This window comes from Macaca thibetana, chromosome 3 (genome assembly GCF_024542745.1).
Source record: "Macaca thibetana thibetana isolate TM-01 chromosome 3, ASM2454274v1, whole genome shotgun sequence".
In the NCBI taxonomy this organism is placed as follows: domain Eukaryota; kingdom Metazoa; phylum Chordata; class Mammalia; order Primates; family Cercopithecidae; genus Macaca; species Macaca thibetana.
This window is the reverse complement of record NC_065580.1, coordinates 55,850,084-55,870,068: the sequence shown is the minus strand read 5'-3', so window position 1 is coordinate 55,870,068 and position 19,985 is coordinate 55,850,084. Positions and strand designations below refer to the sequence as shown.

Sequence of the window (19,985 nt, the reverse complement as noted above, 5' to 3'; positions counted from 1 at the left end):
TGCAAATATGGGAAGAGATTCAGGGGCCACAGTGAATTCCCTTTTGGACAAGTTAATATTGAGGTTCCAATGGGATATTCAAGTGTAGTTTCCTAGTAGTTGATGGTTAAGTGGGCCTGGAGCTCAAGAGAAAGGCCTGGGTTGGGCAGACAGGTCCTGAAGTGGAGGGAAAAGCCCAGAGGGAGACTGTTCAGTAGAAGAGGACTCGAGTCCTGGCAAACGCCAACTTTTAGGGCAAAATGTAGTGTTTCACAGCACAGTCTTTGGAGTTTACCTATTACTAGCAGGGTAACCTGGGGCAAGTTATTTATTTGACTTCAGTGTCTTAATTGCAAAATGAGCACAACAGCACCTACCTGAGTTAGAAAAACATTTGCAATTTTTAGTTCCTTGAGAGATCTGTGGGCTGGAAGCAGTGGCTCACGCCTGTAATCCTAGCACTTCAGGAGGCTGAGGTGGGCAGATCACCTGAGGTTGGGAGTTCGAAACCAACCTGACGAATATGGTGAAACCCCATCTCTACTAAAGATACAAAATTAGCCAGGCGTGGTGGCACACATCTGTAATCCCAGCTACTTGGGAGGCTGGGGCAGGAGAATTGCTTGAACCCGGGAGGCACAGGTTGCAGTGAGCCGAGATTGCACCATTGCACTCCAGCCTGGGCATCAAGAGTGAAACTCCCTCTCAAAAAAAAAAAAAAAAAAAAAAAAAAAAAAAAAAAATATATATATATATATATATATATATATATATATATATGAATAAGGAGGAGTCCAAGAAGGTGCAGAGGGAACTACGAGGAGGTGGAGCTCTAGAATATATTGAGAAAAGAGAATTTCAAAGAAGCCAACGATGTAAAATCCTCCAACAGGACTGTAACATAAGTCTGTAAAGTGTCCAACTTTTAGCAGTTAGTGACCTTACCAAGGGCAATTTCTATGGAATGGGATGAGCCATACTGTAGAGGTTCGAAGAGTGAATAGGGGTCAATATGGATACATCTTTTCCTCCCCTCACCGCATCTGTCTTTCCCAGTAGACTTTTCCTTTAAAGGCAGTGACTTGTGGATATTATTCCACTGTTTTCAATCAATTCCATCCACCAGTGAGATATATTACATCAGATTATCTTTCACTCCACCGCATTTGTGCCTTGCAGTTAGTAGGCCATCAACAAAATAACTGATGATACAGGGGCTTCTACAGACTCCCCAATTCATTTGGTAAAGACCGCTCAGCATCATGGTCGGGCCCTCATTCCTTTCACGACAGCTTCGAGGAGTGTCATTCCCATCACGGCCACAAGGTGGAGGCCGCCTTCCTGCTCTGGGACCTCAGGTCGCGACCCCGGAAGCACATCCTCCATCCTCCGCCTTCTTTCCAGCAGAAATGGCGGCTGCGGCGGCTCGAGTTATGTTGTTACCCGCGGCGCGGCGGCGGCTCTGGGGTTTCAGCGAGAGTCTCCTGATCCGCGGCGCTGCGGGACGGGTGAGCTTCCCTCTGCTTGTCTGGGCGCTGCCTGGGGCCAGACCCAGTCGGGCCGGCTCTGGCCTCTCTCGCGGCACCCGGCGCAGCGCACCTGAGAGTCGGCGCTACAGATCCGAACAGCGGGGTCGGGGAGGGCCTCCTCGACCTGGACCCGCTGGGCGCCAGGCGGCCTGGGGCTGCTGAACTGGCCGGGGTGGCTGGCTTGTGGCTACCCGCCAGGAGACCTGCTAGTGACGTGTGGGATGACCCTGGTTTTCGGCTTCTCCCGCCAGCTACTGAGGAGTGCATGTTTGACCACTAAAAACGTAGTGCTGGCAAATTGGGGAAAACTAAAAAGTGAAATATGGTTACCGCTCCAGAGTTATGTTTTAGCCTATGACTGAACGTCCTCAGCTGGGTTTCCCGCTAACCTGGACATCGCTGAAGTAAAATTTTGTATGTATTTGCATTTTTCTCATGAGCGAGCCTCTGACTTTCAGCAAAGAGATGTGAGACTTTTGTGTAAGGGCAAATAAAAACTGCTGGAAGACGAATAGTTCCTGGCCGACAAGCCAGTCAGGTGCATTTTGAACATCCGGCCCATCTTCCTATCCTCTTTTTTTTTTTTTTTTTTTAAAAACCATTTCCAAACCCTGTTGCTTTTCTTGAACAATGAAAACCCGAGTGTCAGTTCTGTCTTGTGTGTAGGTAGTTTTACATCTTTTCTCTCCTTTTTTTTTTTTTCCCTGCTTGTTTTCTGCATAATGAATATAAAACATTTCTAGGAGAGGTAGTGAAATAAAGTCAGTTTCTCTCTGGGTAATGATAATAACTGCTCATCTTCCCTGAGGAAAGGGCATGTTTATAATCACGTTGCTGGCTCTAGGACAGTGGCTGGTGACACGTTTCTAGGCCAGGCAGAGATCCCAGTGGAACCAAAATTCAAGAAGAAAGATTCTTTTATAGAGAGAGCCTGTTTAACATAGATTTGGTTTTAAAGTCAACATTTAATATCAGATTGATAATGTGTTTTGCTTTGTCTCTTCCACTTCCTACCCCCAACCAGTCATTATATTTTGGAGAGAACAGATTACGAAGTACACAGGCTGCTACCCAAGTTGTTCTGAATGTTCCTGAAACAAGAGTAACATGTTTAGAAAGCGGACTCAGAGTGGCTTCGGAAGACTCTGGGCTCTCAACATGCACAGTAAGTGACTCAGGCAACCTTCTCTAAGTGACCCTTCATTTAGTGTAGCAAATTGTTGATTTTAGTCTTTAGTTTCTTTGTTGGCTGGTGGTTCAAAAAGGGTGGCAGTTATTTTGCCTTGACAGATTTCCATGAGTTGTGAACCTTTTGTTCCAGTGATACTTAGTTACAGGGTGCATATGGATCCTGTTGCCTTGTCTGCATCTTGTTCTTGTAGCTTATTATGGATTATTTATTGTTAGTAGTATTGATAATAATGAAAGAGGTATATTTGCAGGGCTACTCTGCCAGGTGTTTTTACTGAGGTCTTATTTGCTAAAAAGCAATTCTTTGTAGTGGGCGTCCTCACACCTGTTTTATAGTTAAGGAAGTGAGAGAAGTTAAATGGTTTTGTTCAGGTCGCTTAGCTAATACGTGACAGAGCCAGGATTTCAACCAAAGTTTTCTGACAGTTTCTGATGTTCTTGATACTACGGTTATTAATTGGCTGGGTTAATGAGTTGGGCAAAGAATCCTCAGTGAAGGTGGCAGGTAGATACTTGTAGCACCCAGCAGTATCCTGATCAAAATTTTTAAATCTCATGGTTCATAGGAATGAACTATTAATTCACTCAGATCAAGAAAATCTTAGTGTTAAGACCAGAAAGCACTTGTCAGAAAAAGGAAGGAGACTATTCCCTGCAACCTCAAATAAATAAAATGGATTTATTTAATTGTTCGTTGATTGCATTAAGGTTGGACTCTGGATTGATGCTGGAAGTAGATATGAAAATGAGAAGAATAATGGAACAGCACACTTTCTGGAGCATATGGCTTTCAAGGCAAGTTGTAAAACTTTACAAAAATGCACTCTCTTTAAGAGATAGTAAGCACTAAGTCTCATTCTTTAGAGGCAGGGAGAGCTCTTTCAGTAGTATAACATGTTTTATGTTTTTTTTTTCCAGGACAGTATCTAAAATAAGTACTGATGATTGCTTTGTAAAGTTGAAATGAAAACTTTCTCTTGGGATGCAGGAGTCATCTGAATGTATACCATTTCTGAAGCCTGATGTACCTTATTTTTTTTTAATTTAATTTATTTTGAGATAGGATCTGGCTCTGTTGCCTAGGTTGGAGTGCAGTGACACAACCTGCTTACTGCAACCTCCACCTCCTAGGCTCAAGTCATCCTCCCACATCTACTTCTGGAGTAGCTGGGACTGTAGGTGCATGCCACCACACCCGGATAATTTATTCATATATGTGTGTGTGTGTGTGTGTGTGTATATGTATTTTATTTTATTTTATTTTTTGGTAGAGATGGAGTTTCGCCATGTTTTGGCCAGGTTGGTCTCAATCTCCTGGGCTCAGTCAGCCTGCCTCAGCTTCCCAAAGTGCTGGGGTGACAGGTGTGAGCCATCGTACCCTACCTGATGTACTTTAGAAACCAAATTTGACTCTGCATGAAACTAACTTTTTTTTTTTTTTTTTTTTTTGAGACGGAGTCTCGCTCTGTCACCCAGGCTGGAGTGCAGTGGCTGGATCTCAGCTCACTGCAAGCTCCGCCTCCCGGGTTCACGCCATTCTCCTGCCTCAGCCTCCCGAGTAGCTGGGACTACAGGTGCCCGCCACCTTGCCCGGCTAAGTTTTTGTATTTTTAGTAGAGACGGGGTTTCACTGTGTTAGCCAGGATGGTCTCGATCTCCTGACCTCGTGATCCACCCGTCTCGGCCTCCCAAAGTGCTGGGATTACAGGCTTCAGCCACCGCGCCCGGCCGAAACTAACTTATTGTCCTCCGTATTCATTATCTGAAGTGTTTAGAATAGATGAAGGATAAAGGGAGGTTGCATAATTTATTTTTCCTCTTTTATTTCAAGGGCACCAAAAAGAGATCCCAGTTAGATCTGGAACTTGAGATTGAAAATATGGGTGCTCATCTCAATGCCTATACCTCCAGAGAGCAGACTGTATACTATGCCAAAGCTTTCTCTAAAGACTTGCCAAGAGGTATTGTTATTATTTATACAGCAGATAATATAATTTTCATGAGAATCAGAAATTATTGAGTACTTTTTATTATGTCTGTTGTAAAAGAGTAAGTCCCAGAAATGTGAAAAAACGAAACTGAATTCTGGGTGAGGGTACAGCTGATCTTATTTTTTTTCTAAATATGACAGATAGTAAGATTATGGATGATTGTTTTTATTAATATGTAGCAATAAAATAGAGATTATTTGGTGGAAATAAAATATTTTGAGAGGACAGCAGTTTGTTACCATATTTGTAGACTGTTTTGACTCTTTTAAAAGTTATTACACAAAACATTTTCCTAGTAGAAGAAATAACAAAATTTAGCAGTTTTAGAGCTTATTGGTAAAATTATTATTTTTGTTTTTAGAGAGAGAGTCTCGCTCTGTCGCCCAGGCTGGAGTGCAGTGGTGTGATCTGGGCTCACTGCAACCTCTGCCTCCTGGGTTCTGGGTTCAAGTGATTCTCCTGCCTCAGCCTCCTGAGTAGCTGGGATTATAGGCTCCTGCCACCATGGCCGGCTAGTTTTTGTATTTTCAGTAGAGATGGGTTTTGCCATGTTGGCCAGGCTGGTCTTAAAGTCCTGACCTCAAGTGACCCAGCGCCTCGGCCTCCCAAAGTGCTGGGATTATAGGTGTGAGCCACTGTGCACGGCCATTAGTGAAATTATTAACCTTTAAGGTCCTTCTGTAGTTGTAGTTACTACTTTGCAGTTTTGGATTCCTAATAGGCTGCCATTAATAATGTTTAAATGGCACTTTACACAAGTACTTTTGTGTATATATTATCCATTTGATCTGCATAGGTGTTTCTACCTTGCAGTTGTGGAAACCGAAACCCAGACTCTGACTTGCCCAAGATTGCATAGCTATCAGGTGGCTTACTGTGGACTCAAGTACATGTCTTCTTACCAGATTCATTTGCTTTGTCAAAACAATAAAATAAGAAACCTATCACCTGTAAATAACTAAAATACTTAATATGATATCCTAACTTTTGCATTAAAACAAAAATGACAGCAACTATGGAGGGTGTGTTGGTTTGAATAACAAAACCAATGAGACAATTTTTGTCCCAGGACTAATTAGGGACCAAGAACATAGGGCTAGGCCAAGCTTCTTTAAAGAGTTGTTCATTCCAGCCTAGTTCCTTCCTTTATTTACACAGAACAGGGAAGGCAAAAAGGAGAAACAGAAAAAGTAAGGGTGAAGTTAAAAGACTTTTTTCCCTTTTCTCGGCATCTAGCTGGGAAGGGTAGAGCCTCTGCTAGTGGGAGTGGAGAAGCAGAGGGGCTCTCCCTGAGGAATACAAAATGGAAGTGCTCTCTGAAGCAGCTCCCACTTTGGGGATTTACTTGGGGTTTTTATGCCCTCACCCTGGGTAAAGCAGCTCCAACTTTGGGGATTTACTTGGGGTTTTTCACCCTTCACCCTGGGTGAAGCCTGGTATATGAGGTAATAATTAGACATTTAGATAATGGTCTCCAGGTTTTTATGATCACTTATTTTTTAAAATTATTATTATACTTTAAGTTCTAGGGTAAATGTGCACATGTGCAAGTTTGTTACATATGTATACATGTGCCATGTTGGTGTGCTGTACCCATTAACTCATCATTTACATTAGGTATATCTCCTAATGCTATCCCTCCCCGCTCCCACCATCCCACGACAGGCCCTGGTGTGTGATTGTTCCCACCCTGTATCCAAGTGGTCTCATTGTTCAATTCCCACCTATGAGTGAGAACATGGGGTGTTTGGTTTTCTGTCCTTGCAATAGTTTGCTCAGAATGATGGTTTCCAGCTTCATCCATGTCCCTACAAATGACATGAACTCATCCTTTTTTATGGCTGCATAGTATTCCATGGTGTATATGTGCCACATTTTCTTAATCCAGTCTGTCATTGATGGACATTTGGGTTGGTTCCAAGTCTTTGCTATTGTGAATAGTGCCGCAATAAACATACGTGTGCATGATGATCACTTATTGTTAAGAAAGTTGATCATATATCCTTGATGTATGTATACTTGTAAGTTAAATACATGTGCTATTATACTAACGTATCTATACATTTAAAAAAAAAGATTCAGATTAAAACAGACTGGGAAATAGGAGCCCCCCTCCCCGCCTTTGGAAACTACCAGTGTAGACCACCCATCCCACATAACGGAGGATTTTCTCACAGAATTCTTGTCTTTCCATTTGTCTATGGGCTCTTTCTCACCCATTTTACTAGACTCTGGTTCTCTCATCTGGACAGATGGGTTTTATTTGGTTTTACACATAATTTTTTCCTTTTGGTCATGATCTCAGCCACAGCTTGCCATAATAGTCTGTTTTGTCATGTTCTTAGTATTTGGACATAATCACTTCTGAGACAGTGCCCCTTAAAGTGAACTGAATTAAAACAAGGAACAAAAGTTTATAGTAGAGTAAGAAATGAAACCTAAATCGGACACGGTAGTGCATGCCTTTAGTCCTGGCTACTTGGAGGAAGCTGAGGCAGGAGGATTGTTTGAGCTCAGGAATTTGAGTCCAGTCTGGGCAGCATAATGAGACCTTGTCTCTTAGGGGAAAAAAAGAAACTTAAGATTGTAAGTTTATTTAATAACATTAATAGTATTAATGAAATTTAGATTTATGATTGCAACTATGTACTAATACTTCAAGAATGAAGTACAGTTTTTTTCTGGAGAGGTATGCACTTTTTCTGATAAAATTGCTTAATGGCCTAATATGACATATTCCACTTCACTTTTCGCTTTTTGCAAGTTTGGGTTTGAGAACACACAATTCTGTGATTCATTTGGGGCATATTTTAGATTATAAGGATTCTTTTCTCTGTTGCCCAGGCGGGAGTGCAGTGGCGCAATCGCAGCTCACTGCACCCTTTGCCTCCCGAGCTCAAGCCATCCTCCCATCTCAGCCTTCTGGGTAGCAGGGACTACAGGCACATGCCACCACGCCCAGCTAATTTTTGTATTTTTTGTAGAGACAGGATTTTGGCATGTTGCCCAGGTTCGTCTCGAACTCCTGGGCTGAAGCCCATCTTAGCTTCCCAAAGTGCTGGGATTATATAGGCGTTAGCCACCGTGCCTGGTCAGTTCTTTGCTTCTTAACATAGCACTCTCATTGCTGTGGGAACTTGCATAGTAAATACTTGGGTGGTTTGAACCCTCAGTATATTCCTAGCTAGGTATTTTCAGACTAATATATATAACTTTGTAATTTTCATATAGAACAGTCTATATTAATATGCAAATTTCCATAGCATTTTTGAAGTAGGTAGAGTCATTCCAAGGTGATGGCAAATTTATAGTTTTTCCCCAAGGAAAATCTTTTGTACTATAGGGGTTTATATGTGAAATTTTAATTTTGTCCTGTTAAGTATTTCTGATGTTTTTCTCCCAGGCTAATCATTTAGTATTGAGTGATGGGTCAGTGTCATGATTTCTGATTTTGGTTTAATAGATTTTAATAGTGAAAGTTAAGATTGCTGGTGCTTTTTCTTATATTTTATTTTCAATTAGCTGTAGAAATTCTTGCTGATATAATACAAAACAGCACATTGGGAGAAGCAGAGATTGAACGTGAGCGTGGAGTAATCCTTAGAGAGATGCAAGAAGTTGAAACCAATTTACAAGAAGTTGTTTTTGATTATCTTCATGCCACAGCTTATCAAAATACTGCACTTGGACGGACAATTTTGGGACCAACAGAAAATATCAAGTAGGTATAACTCTCAGAATTTCTTGGTGGGTAAGGGAATTTATGAATTTTGAAAATTAACATTTACAAACTTTCAAAAAGTATGTTTCAAAAAGTCATTTTCCTCCTGGTAATCTAAGTGAAATTGTAGTTAGCTACATTTTGGTCCCACCTAGCTCCCAAGCATGTGAGTTCATAGGTACTTCGGAGTAAACCAGTAATGGTGTCAAATCTTTTTTCCTTGATGTAAAAAAGTCGAAGTTCTTTGATGTGTTGTCTATATCCTATTTCTGCCTGCATTTTAGGATACAGTTATGGTCCAATTTGATTTCAGGTATATTATGTGAAGATCTGTTTTTTTTTTTTTTTTTGGTTTCCTTTAAAAATGGTTTTACTTCATTTACAGATCTATAAGTCGTAAGGACTTAGTGGATTATATAACCACACATTATAAGGGACCAAGAATAGTGCTTGCTGCTGCTGGAGGTTAGTCAATTTAAATTTCTACAAATGTTTTAAACACAGTTGTTGGAGTGGTGTGCTTATTAGTTTGATCCTGTTGGGAGATAGCCTAAGAATTTTCATTTACATAGCAAGTAACTGTATTTGATACTGTGTAAGGGGAATGTGGAGCACTGGAACTAGACTTTCTCTTTATTTTTTTTAAAGTAGGTTTCATTTAGGCTGGGCGTGGTGGCTCACTCCTGTAACCCCAGCACTTTGGGAGGCCGAGGCGGGCGGATCACGAGGTCAGGAGTTCAAGACCAGCCTGACTAATATGGTGAAACCCTGTCTATACTAAAAATAGAAAAATTAGCCGGGCATGGTGGCGGGTACCTGTAGTCCCAGCTACTCAGGAGGCTGAGGTAGGAGAATCACTTGAACTCGGGAGGCGGAGGTTACAGTGAGCCAAGATTGCACCACTGCACTCCAGCCTGGGTGACAGAGTAAGACTGTCTCAAAAAAAAAAAAAAAAAAAAAAGTAGGTTTTATTTCTAGAAAGACTTAATGAACTGTTTAATACATAAGTGTACATAGTAGAATGTGCAAGAAAAGGGCAAAGGAGTGAACTGGGAGAGAGTCGGAAGATAGCATTCTGTACTTTGAGAATTTCTTGAGATTTTAAATTATTTCTTGAGAACCAACTTCGTCCTTGTTCAAGCATGGAATGGGTATGTTAATTCTTTGATTTGTTCAATTATTCATTTAATAGATCTAATTTTTGGGAAGGAGAAGCACATAGGGAGCCATGAGAATGCTGAATGGGAATCCAAACATGCAGGTGACTTTAGAAGGTTTCCTTGAGGTCATGTTTGAAGCCAATGAATGAAAAAAAAAAAAATTCACAGCAGATACTGCCAGATTTCCTGGCAGTCTGAATCTAGGCAACAGTACATTTTAATTGGTTTCCAGTTTTTTTTCTTTTAAAAATATATTTATAGAAGTAGAGATGGATTCTTAACTATGTTGCCCAGGCTGGTTTCGAACTCTTGAGCTCAAGTGATCCTTCCACCTTGGCCTCCCAAAGCTTGGGGATTACAGGCGTGAGCCACTGCACCTGGTCTCCAGTTTTCATTTCTTTGTATTTTTTAATATTAGAGCAAAGTGAAGTGTTGTTTCATGTTGTAAATTTTTCTCTTTTTAGAAATTGTAATTTAAAAATTCTAGTTGCTCTTGATTGATTTCTGAGCTAATTACCTGGGGGGTAATGAAGAAGATGAAAACATTAAATATCAAGCATGTTATTCATTGTAGTGCCTAGCTAAAAATCATGTTACTTTCATTGTACATGGCAGGAAGTGCACTCTGAAATTCTCTTGAGTAACACTGTTTCTAAATTGGCTCTTGCAGACTTGGGCTTAAGTGTTTGAAACTGTCTTGGAAATGGGACAAGATACTTGTTAGATGGGTCCTCAACAACAAAGCTTTCTCGAACCTCTCTGCCATTGTTGGTGGCATATGGACAAAATGAGTTTGTTGTTTTACTTTGGTTTATGGGTTCATTTTGACAAAGTTGAGATATCTTTAGTTTAATGCATATAGATTAATTAGTATTCATTTTAAATACTATATAAGTGATGTGCCTTACAAATGATTGCATCTTAAATTCAATTAAATAGGCCAGTTTTAAGTTTCTGCTGACCTCTGAATTATGTCTTGGCTACCATTTAGCTCTTCTAGGTTAATCTTCAGGATGTATAGCTTTTATTTGCCAAATAGTTTTTTGTATCCTAGCTTCATTTATTATAAAATTATAATTTAACATTTTAATTATACATTAAGTTAAAGAATCTTAATTTGGGTCTCAAGTTCAGATAGTAAGAGATATAGAGTCTTAAGAAATTCCTAAGTTTTTGCATTTGGATACCTATTAATGTATTCAGAAATAATTTAGATGACACTATTTTGTTCCTGAGTTTTTTTTTTTTGAGACGGAGTTTCGCTCTTGTTGGCCAGGCTGGAGTGCAATGGCGTCATCTTGGCTCACTGCAAACTCTGCCTTCCGGATTCAAGCGATTCTCCTGCTTTAGCCTCCCGAGTAGCTGGGATTACAGGCATGCATCACTACACCCGACTAATTTTGTTTTAGTAGAGATGGGGTTTCTCCATGTTGGTCAGGCTGGTCTATCTCCGACCTTAGGTGATCCGCCTGCCGCGGCTTCCCAAAGCGCTGGGATTATGGGCATGAGCCACCGCGCCGGGCCCTGTTCCTGAGTTCTGATAGGAGAGCGCAGAGAATATAGTATATCTGTGTATCCCGCTTTATTTATTTATTTATTTATTTATTTATTTATTTTTTGAGACGGAGTCTCGCTCTGTCGCCCAGCCCAGGCTGGAGTGCAGTGGCGCGATCTCGGCTCACTGGAAGCTCCGCCTCCCGGGTTCACGCCATTCTCCTGCCTCAGCCTCCCGAGTAGCTGGGACTACAGGCGCCCACAACCGCGCCCGGCTAATTTTTTGTAATTTTTAGTAGAGACGGGGTTTCACCGTGGTCTCGATCTCCTGACTTTGTGATCCGCCCGCCTCGGCCTCCCAAAGTGCTGGGATTACAGGCGTGAGCCACCGCGCCCGGCCCGCTTTATTTATTTAATTTTATTTATTTTAGACACAGAGTCTTGCTCTGTCACCCAAGTTGGAGTGCAGTGGTGTGATCTCAGCTCACTGCAACCTCTGTCTCCTGGGTTCAAGCAATTCTCCTGCCTCAGCCTCCTGAATAGCTGGGATAATTACAGGTGCCTGCTACCATGCCCAGCTAGTTTTTATATTTTTAGTAGAGACAGGGTTTTACCATATTGGCCAGGCTGGTCTTGAACTCCTGATCTCAAGTGACCTGCCTACCTTGGCTTCCCAAAGTGCTGGGATTACAGGTGTGAGCCACGGCACCCGGCTTTTAAAATTTATTTTATTGAGACAGGAGTCTTACTATGTTCTTGCTATGTCCAGGCTGGTCTTGAACTCCTGAACTCAAATGATCCTCCCACCTCAGCCTTCTAAAGTACTGGGATTATAGGCATGAGCCACCATGCCCAGCTCCAGCTTTTTAAAAATTAGATAGAGCTCATATTTGTATTTTCCACTAAAAAAAATTTTTTTTTTTGCAAATTGGAAAATTGGCATTTTTTTTTGCTAGTGTGGATCCCAGAAATTTTTATAATAGAACATGATTTTGTAAAAAGTGGAGTTTTCAAGTTGTCTTATTCTTAGCTGTGAAACCATTGGTCTGTTGATGAAAACTGTCATTTGCTCTACAAAATGAGAAAGCTGTGCAACCTCAAGCTTTGCAATGCCAAGGAAATAGGTGTCCTATGTGAGCTTGCTCTTAAATAATGGCTTTTAGTGAGTGTAGATACTTCATGTGTAATGTACATCACATTATATCACCTAGGGATTTTTGTAAACTATATTGCTGCTGGATACATGTGAAAATATTTTCTTTTAATTTAGGTGTTTCCCATGATGAACTGCTTGACTTAGCAAAGTTTCATTTTGGTGACTCTTTATGCGCACACAAAGGAGAAATACCAGCTCTGCCTCCCTGCACATTCACAGGAAGTGAGGTAGGGCAAGCCTCCCAGCTAGTATTTAGCCTTTTGGATTCCTTGTGTTGTATTTACACATAAGTAAACAAAATGTACTATTTCCAGTAGGAATAAAATGGAATAAAAGGCTTACACTGAAATACAGAAAAAGGGAAGAGGATGTACTCATTTGCTTAAGATTCCTTCCTCTTCTGTATTGTTTAACCACCTGTTTTTCTTTCCTAAGGAAGCAAGGCTTTTTTTGTTTTGTTTTTAAATTTCTCCATTCTAGTCTGAAAGGAAGCAGAGTTTTAAGAGCAGTTTATAATTTGGTCTTTTTGTGCTTTTTCTTTGGCCCTGTGCAAATTTATATATTGTAATATCTGGAAGTAATCTTTTAAACCCCATATTTTGACTTTCACTTCAGGTTTACTCTTGGCTCAGTTTTGCCCACAGTATGTTTTGGGAGGGGGTAGTAACTGTTAGAGCCAGAACTTGCAGGGAATCTACTAGTTATCAACTAGCTTTAAGCCTCTTTAGGGGCTTAGTTTGCCATGTTAAGAATGATGCTCAACGTAGTATCTGGAAAATGCCCTGATATTGGCAGCTGCCTGGAACTGTAGTACAGAAATAAACCTGTAACGTCAATATGACATTTCGATAGAAAAGTTCAGATTGAGGCTGGGCGTGATGGCTCATGCCTGTAATCCCAGCACTTGGAGGGCTGAGGCAAGTGTGTCACTTGAGGTTAGGATTTTGAGACCAGCCTCACTAACATGGTGAAACTCCGTCTCTACTAAAAATACAACAGTTAGCTGGGTGTGGTGGTGGTGCATGCCTGTAATCCAGCTACTCGGGAGGCAGAAGTTGCAGTTAGCCGAGATGGCGCCACTGCACTCCAGCCTGGGCGACAGAGTCTCAAAAAAATAAAAAGAAAAATTCAGATTGACAAACACAAAGGATTAATTTCTACCAGTGAAATGATGCAACACTTTTTGACCTGGTAAACCACGTGGTGGCCGTCTGTAGTAAAATGCGTTGGGAAAAGTAATTTTTCCTTAACCCATGAAATTTCTTCTAGGCTAAACTATACAATGTAATGAGGCCTGATAGTTAAAAAATCAAGAGAGAGTCCTGGTGTGCATTTTAACTTTGCAATTAATGGGACTGGTGATTTTTTCTTGTTAATAAGCATGTTATATAATGTTAATCTTAACTAGAGGTCCTCCTGCTTTATCTGAACTAGATTCGTGTGAGGGATGACAAGATGCCTTTGGCGCACCTTGCAATAGCTGTTGAAGCTGTTGGTTGGGCACATCCAGATACAATCTGTCTCATGGTTGCAAACACGCTGATTGGCAACTGGGATCGCTCTTTTGGAGGAGGAATGGTAGGTGATTTTAAAAGAAATTTTCCGTAACAGATGGAAGATTATCATGTTTTCTTAAATACAAGTTCTTTGTAAGAATCCTTTTTTGAAGTGGCAAAATAGAGCCTTGTACTGTGAATTATATAAACTGATCCTGGTTTGCATGTGGGCCAGAAAAAAACATTTTCTTTTTTTCTTTGCCACAAAGTTTGTTAGTGGCAAAATTTGAATAAGGACAGAAAAATTAGCTAGAAGTACTATATCAATGTTAATATCCTAATTTTAATGGTCAGTAGGCCTTCTATATCTGTGGGTTCCATATTCATGGATTCAACTAAGCATAGGTGGAAAATTTGGGGGAACAAATGGATGGTTTCATCTGTACTAAACATGTATGGACTTTTTTTTGGTCACTTCCCATATAGTATAACAACTATGTACATAGCATTTACATGGATTGGGTATTTAGAGATGATTTAAAGTATATAGGACAATCTGCTTATATGCAAATACTATATACACCATAGTACATGAGGGCTCTAGCATCTGTGGATTTTGGTATCCACAGGGATCTGGGAACCAGTTCTCCACAGATACTGAGGAGCTATACTGAGGTGATGTAAGAAAATTAGTTTCCTTGTTTTTCACAAGTACATACTAAAGTACTTGGGGCAAGAAGCATCACATCTAAAACTCAAAACAGTTGAAAAAACTTGTATAAAGAGAATAAAGCAAACATGGTAAAATAACAGGGAATTTGGATAAAGGGAATTCTCTGTACTGTTTTTGCAACTTTTTTGTAAGTTGGAATTATTGCAAAACACAGTGTATAGATTTGTCTTTACTCATAGATTTCTCCAAAATACATTTCATCTAAATATCTTAAGCTTTGTATGCAATATAACTTTGAATCTAAGTGTATGTAACCAAGAGCCCTAAAAATTGGGTTGATAATAGCAGTCTAGTTTTAGAAGTAGGTATAGCTACTACATTAATTATAAGGATTCATTGCTTTTATAACATGAATTTCTCCAGGGGGTGCACTGGATTAATAAGCACAATTGTTAGTCATACTGAATTTTAACTGTACTACTGAGATGTTGAATAAAACTAGGAAATTTGCCTCTAAGGATATTCAGTTTTCCACACACTCCATTTTCCTTTCTGTATTTTGGACATGTGTACTTAAAATTCTCTTGGAATTTTTTTTTTCCTTACAGAATTTATCTAGCAAGCTGGCCCAGCTCACTTGTCATGGCAATCTTTGCCATAGCTTTCAGTCTTTCAACACTTCCTACACAGATACAGGATTATGGGGACTGTATATGGTTTGTGAACCAGCCACTGTTGCAGACATGCTACATGTTGTTCAGAAAGAATGGTGAGAATTTAAGTAATTTAAATTTTGCCTTTAATTCGTTTTAGACTAGTTTTTTCTGTATACTTCATGGTGATTTATGGTAATTTTACCTTTTAATTAAGAGACCTAGATAAACAGTAGTTGCCATGTTTTTAAAGGTTTCTGATGTTTTTTCCTAAGCCTCAAGATGTGAAGCTGATTTATACTATAGGACTTTTTTTTTTTTTTTTTTTTTTTTTGAGATGGGGTGTTGCTCTGTTGCCAGGCTGTAGTGTAGTTGCACTATCTCAGCTCACTGCAGCCTCTGCCTCCTAGGTTCAAGCAGTTCTCCCGCCTGAGTCTCCTGAGTAGCTGGGATTACAGGTGTACCACCATGCCCGGCTAATTTCTTGTATTTTTAGTAGAGACAGGGTTTCACCATGTTGGCCAGGCTGGTCCTGAACTCCTGACCTCAGGTGATCCACCCTCCTCAGCCTCCCAAAGTGCTGGGATTACAGGCGTGAGCCACCGTACCCGGCTGAAAGTTTTAATCTTTCAGAAGCAGGTTAACTCAGAAAGATGATCCTAAAAGTTTAAAAGCCAACTAGAAGTTGTTTGGAAAATATCTTTGAAAGTAATCTGGTTGAAAGGAAAGTAAATCTGAAGTTGCCACTGCTAAAAGAAAACAAAGTATATTGAGTCAGTAGATGGGCAGAAAGGCTCACAGCTTCTTGGAAAACATTTAGCTCTGGTTCCTTTCCTCCACTATTCTTAAATTGGCTTATATCTTTCTAAATCTAGTCAACTAGGATGTAATTATTAAGTTAAAAATTAGGTTTAAGTTAAGATTTTCATTGTTTTAGAAACCAATGAATGACCCACTGACTTAACCCATAGCATATCAGACCCCAAGAGATGGGGACTCATGAAGTCTCAAGATGCTTATAAAGCATTTCTGAAAATGTCATCAGCCCATTTGTATTAAACCTTTGTGTGCTAATGAGTAATTAGACATGTTTATCATTTTTGAGAAATTAATTCTGGGGAAAATAATCATTTTAGCTTTTGCTTAGGTTAGAATTAAATCATAATCACCTGTATGTTAGGTGTAGACTACGGCATCATCATTCTTAGGTCATTAACTCATGAAATACAACATTTTCCAACTGCTTAATAATACTGTTTTTCCAAATGTTTTTTAGGATGCGGCTCTGTACAAGTGTCACCGAAAGTGAAGTCGCACGAGCCAAAAATCTCCTGAAAACAAACATGTTGTTGCAGCTTGATGGTAAAAATATAAGACATAGCTTCTATTTTCATATGGTTGATCTATATTCCAATACTTAATTTTTCCTTCTCTTTAAACAGGTTCAACTCCAATTTGTGAAGATATTGGTAGGCAAATGTTATGCTATAATAGAAGGATTCCCATCCCTGAGCTTGAAGCAAGAATTGATGTAAGTAGTCCTGAGTTATTACTGGGTCATGTGTAAAAAGATCCTTGTTACAAAAGCTGAGAATATTTATCTTTCATCTTGCTTTAGTTTTAAAAAGTTCCAGGTATAGACGTCTTTACTACAAAAAGCTGAATGACAGTATCTTCCATATTTCAGGCTGTGAATGCTGAGACAATTCGAGAAGTATGTACCAAATATATTTATAATAGGAGTCCAGCTATTGCTGCTGTTGGTAAGCCTGGCTTCTTTTCTTCTATGCGAAAAGTTGGCCAAGTACTTTTAATTAACTGTCTTCTTTTTAATCCTTAGGTCCCATTGAGCAACTACCAGATTTTAAACAGATTTGCAGTAACATGTGTTGGCTTCGTGGTTAAAATGCTCGTTATCAAGGTTATTTGAACACATGTATTTATAAAACTGAGATCTAGAAAAAAATAAAAATGAACATGTATATACATTTGAATGAAAACATGTATATACATCTAGAAATTTGAATGAAATACTGTATCATACTTTCAAAGGATAAAAAGACTACCCCTCTGAAGGTTGTTTTGTATTAATGGTCAGTCTTTGTTCTCTGAGAAATTATGTTGGAAGCAGCATACTTTCAAATTATTACCATAAGTATAATTTTAAGAATGAAAATGTTTACAGTATTTTCAGTTTTATTATAAAAATGCACATACAACAAAGATTGTCATTAAGTCATTTCTTGGCTCTGCTTGCATTCAGCACTTGTTCTTGAGCAGCTTTCTTTGCTTTTACCATCTCGACAAGTTCCTAGGAAGGGAGAAAGGAAGTTGTCAGAATTTAAAAACAGACATTTTAATCTAGTGTTTGGTATAAAGAATTCAAACAACTAAGACAGTACTAAGTATACCGATTTCACTGCCTGCCAGGGCCTAGAAAGTTTCTAAGGTTGCTCATTTATTCCTAATAATATTGGCCCCATAACTACTGGTGTTGAAATAAGCACTATATTATTAACCACTTAATAGACATAAAATGTGAGCTATATATAACCCACGTTAAATTTAAAATACAACAATCTATAAACTCTTAAGTCTGCAACCTTATATCGTTTCATGCAGTCCTTCTTTGTCCTGCCAGGCACTGCTTCTGCTATTTTTTCCCATCTTTCAGGTGTATTTACTGGGTATGTTTTCAAAGCTTGTTCCAAAAGCTTCTGTTCTTCTGTTGTCCAAGGGGTGAAGTCCGTATATGGACCTGTTTAAGAAAAATTTTTATTTGAAAACTGTCTTGTTCAGAACATGTTCCCAGACAAGTCTTGTGGTCCACAAGTGTCCGCTAAGTGCCCATTTCAGTCTGGGATGTGTCATTTTGAAATAAACTTGTAGAGATGAGAGATACATATATCCCTCTGAGTGTTAAGAAGAGAAAAAACTTTAGATGACTCACATCCCAGAAAATAAAATCTCAAAGGCTTTTTAAAACACAAGAGTAAAGATCTGCCTTGTACTGTTTATCTCTTATAAATCAATGTAATATACCCACTAGACTGGAAAAAAGCCATATTTAAATTTATAGTACTGTTGGACTCTCGGGCTCAAAAACACAACCACAATTCATTGAGAGTTCTGATAAATCTACTTCCTTACAGGATAGGTAAAAGAGCTTCCTCACAGTTAAACTTCTGCTGGATAGAAACCCTGGAAACCATTTTTGTTTTACACTGAAGGAAACAAACCTAGCAAAATTAAGCCAAGTGCCCAAGGTACCAGTGCCGAAGAGGCAAGGTGAGATTAGATTGTGTTGTAGTGTGGTGTTCTCTTCACCACATCTGCTAAAATCTTGGGAGCCAATGCTGAACATTTCCAATAACTGCTATTGTGGTTTTTCAACTAAACCTTTAATATTTCAGAAAACATCTAAGATGTGTGTCAGAAACAAATGTATTTATTTCTTAAGGATGTTAAGTATTACACAGTCCACTTGTGTAGGTAAAAGGAGAATGTTAAGTGGCAGAGAGCTGATTTGGTTAAGTCAGTGGACTTCTGGCAATTTAGTTATTTCAGACTATGCAGTGACAACACAGACTTAATATTACCAGTACCTTGACTACTACTTGAAACTGCATCCTGTGAGATCACAAAGTTAAGCCTAGAAACCAAAGTTCCTTCCCAATTAAAGAAGGAAAAAAAAAAAAAACCCACTACCTATTCAAAACAAAGCAGAGAATTTGTATAATATTTGAAGGTACCTAAGGTACATAAAGAAGCTTTTTTGAAGGTAACTTTTAAGTTCTAGGAAGTCTTGTTGAATTTCCTTATATTGGTTTAAAGCCCTGAATACCATAGATTTTATATCCTCTCTTGGAAAAAAGATGGAAGTGACATGGCAGTATTTCCTGCTGTTTTCCAGTTACTTCACAATACCAAAATAAATTAAATGTACTGTTGCAAAATTCCTATGAGAAATCACTATTCAAAAAATGGTGCCAGGTTGATGTTTAATGGTACAACTGAAGAGGAAGGAGCCTTCCCATTTCCATAAAAGAGGCAAAGATGCTAAAAGACAAAGGACTACTGTCAGTCACTCTTGCCTTCACAGGGTCACCTCTCCTCACAGCAGACTGGACAAGTATCAGGGCCTACTTCCCTCCAACATGGAAACAAGTCCCCTAAGAGCTGAGACTAGTGTGCTAATACCTGTTGTATGGTATTTTGTGGAGATAAAGGCACAGGAGAATAAACCCCTTTAGAAGTGTCCTTCAGGTGTTCTGAAACCCTGCCTTGTTACTTTACCTTTATTAAAAGAACTGAAATAATGCCTAACTCAGCCAAACAAGTTACCCCTGATTTTTGCAAACAGTGATCTTCCTCCCCTATATAACACTGAGTCTCATATCTTTTAAGTTGAAATTTTGGGATAATAAACAAGATTAAGAAGATAGGTAAAACTGGGACTCTTAGAAGAAAGAAACAGCTTATCATGTATAGTCAAATCTATTAATCCAAAAGCATCTTTCTGCGATTAGTTTAAGAAAGGACTGGTGGCTCACAGAACATCAAGTGAAAGAACTTCTTTCACATAAACTGCTTTCAAACTCATAGCAAGAAAAAAATTTGTATCACATCCCCAGACACAAAGACACACATGAACAAGAGTTTCATTACAGTATACCCACCTATATAATGGGTGTCACACTCACTAATTTTCTATTCAAGACACACTAAATTAACTTCATGACCCAGTGAGGGGTCATGATTTGTAATATGAAAAGCACTGGTCTAGGGTAATCAAATTAGAACACCCAATATCAAACCCTAACAGGGTTTTTTTTTTTTTTTTTTTTGAGAGGCTTACTATGTTTCCCAGGCTCGTTTTGAACCCTAACAATTTTTAACTTTATTTTGAAATAATTTTAGAGGAGTAGAAAGAATTGTATAC

General features: G+C 39.2%; 3 protein-coding genes across 5 annotated transcripts in view; 2 read left to right on the top strand and 1 right to left on the bottom strand.

Annotated features, from left to right (window-relative positions):
- Positions 1-19,985, top strand: part of PSMC2 (proteasome 26S subunit, ATPase 2) — a 276,950-nt gene that overhangs the window by 200,351 nt on the left and 56,614 nt on the right. The gene's annotated exons all lie outside the window — the stretch shown is intronic.
- PMPCB (peptidase, mitochondrial processing subunit beta) lies at positions 1,357-18,743 on the top strand. 2 transcript variants are annotated; one of them, XM_050782768.1, is made up of 13 exons: positions 1,358-1,487; positions 2,533-2,673; positions 3,408-3,494; positions 4,531-4,660; positions 8,213-8,411; positions 8,797-8,876; positions 12,336-12,448; positions 13,656-13,799; positions 14,999-15,159; positions 16,320-16,405; positions 16,486-16,574; positions 16,731-16,806; positions 16,884-18,743. In XM_050782768.1, the coding sequence occupies exons 1-13, from the start codon at positions 1,389-1,391 to the stop codon at positions 16,946-16,948; spliced, it is 1,470 nt and encodes a 489-aa protein (XP_050638725.1). In that variant the 5' UTR covers positions 1,358-1,388; the 3' UTR covers positions 16,949-18,743. The 2 variants fall into 2 exon arrangements, with proteins under 2 accessions (XP_050638724.1, XP_050638725.1); XM_050782767.1 differs by having other exon boundaries at positions 1,357-1,487; positions 16,731-18,743.
- Positions 17,222-19,985, bottom strand: part of DNAJC2 (DnaJ heat shock protein family (Hsp40) member C2) — a 34,452-nt gene continuing 31,688 nt past the window's right edge. For both annotated transcript variants that reach the window (XM_050782760.1, XM_050782761.1), the window contains 2 exons: positions 17,647-17,801; positions 17,222-17,354 (listed from right to left, as the gene is read on the bottom strand). In XM_050782760.1, the coding sequence (XP_050638717.1) occupies positions 17,280-17,354; positions 17,647-17,801 (230 nt within the window). In that variant the 3' untranslated portion in view covers positions 17,222-17,279. The remainder of the gene's footprint in view (positions 17,355-17,646; positions 17,802-19,985) is intronic.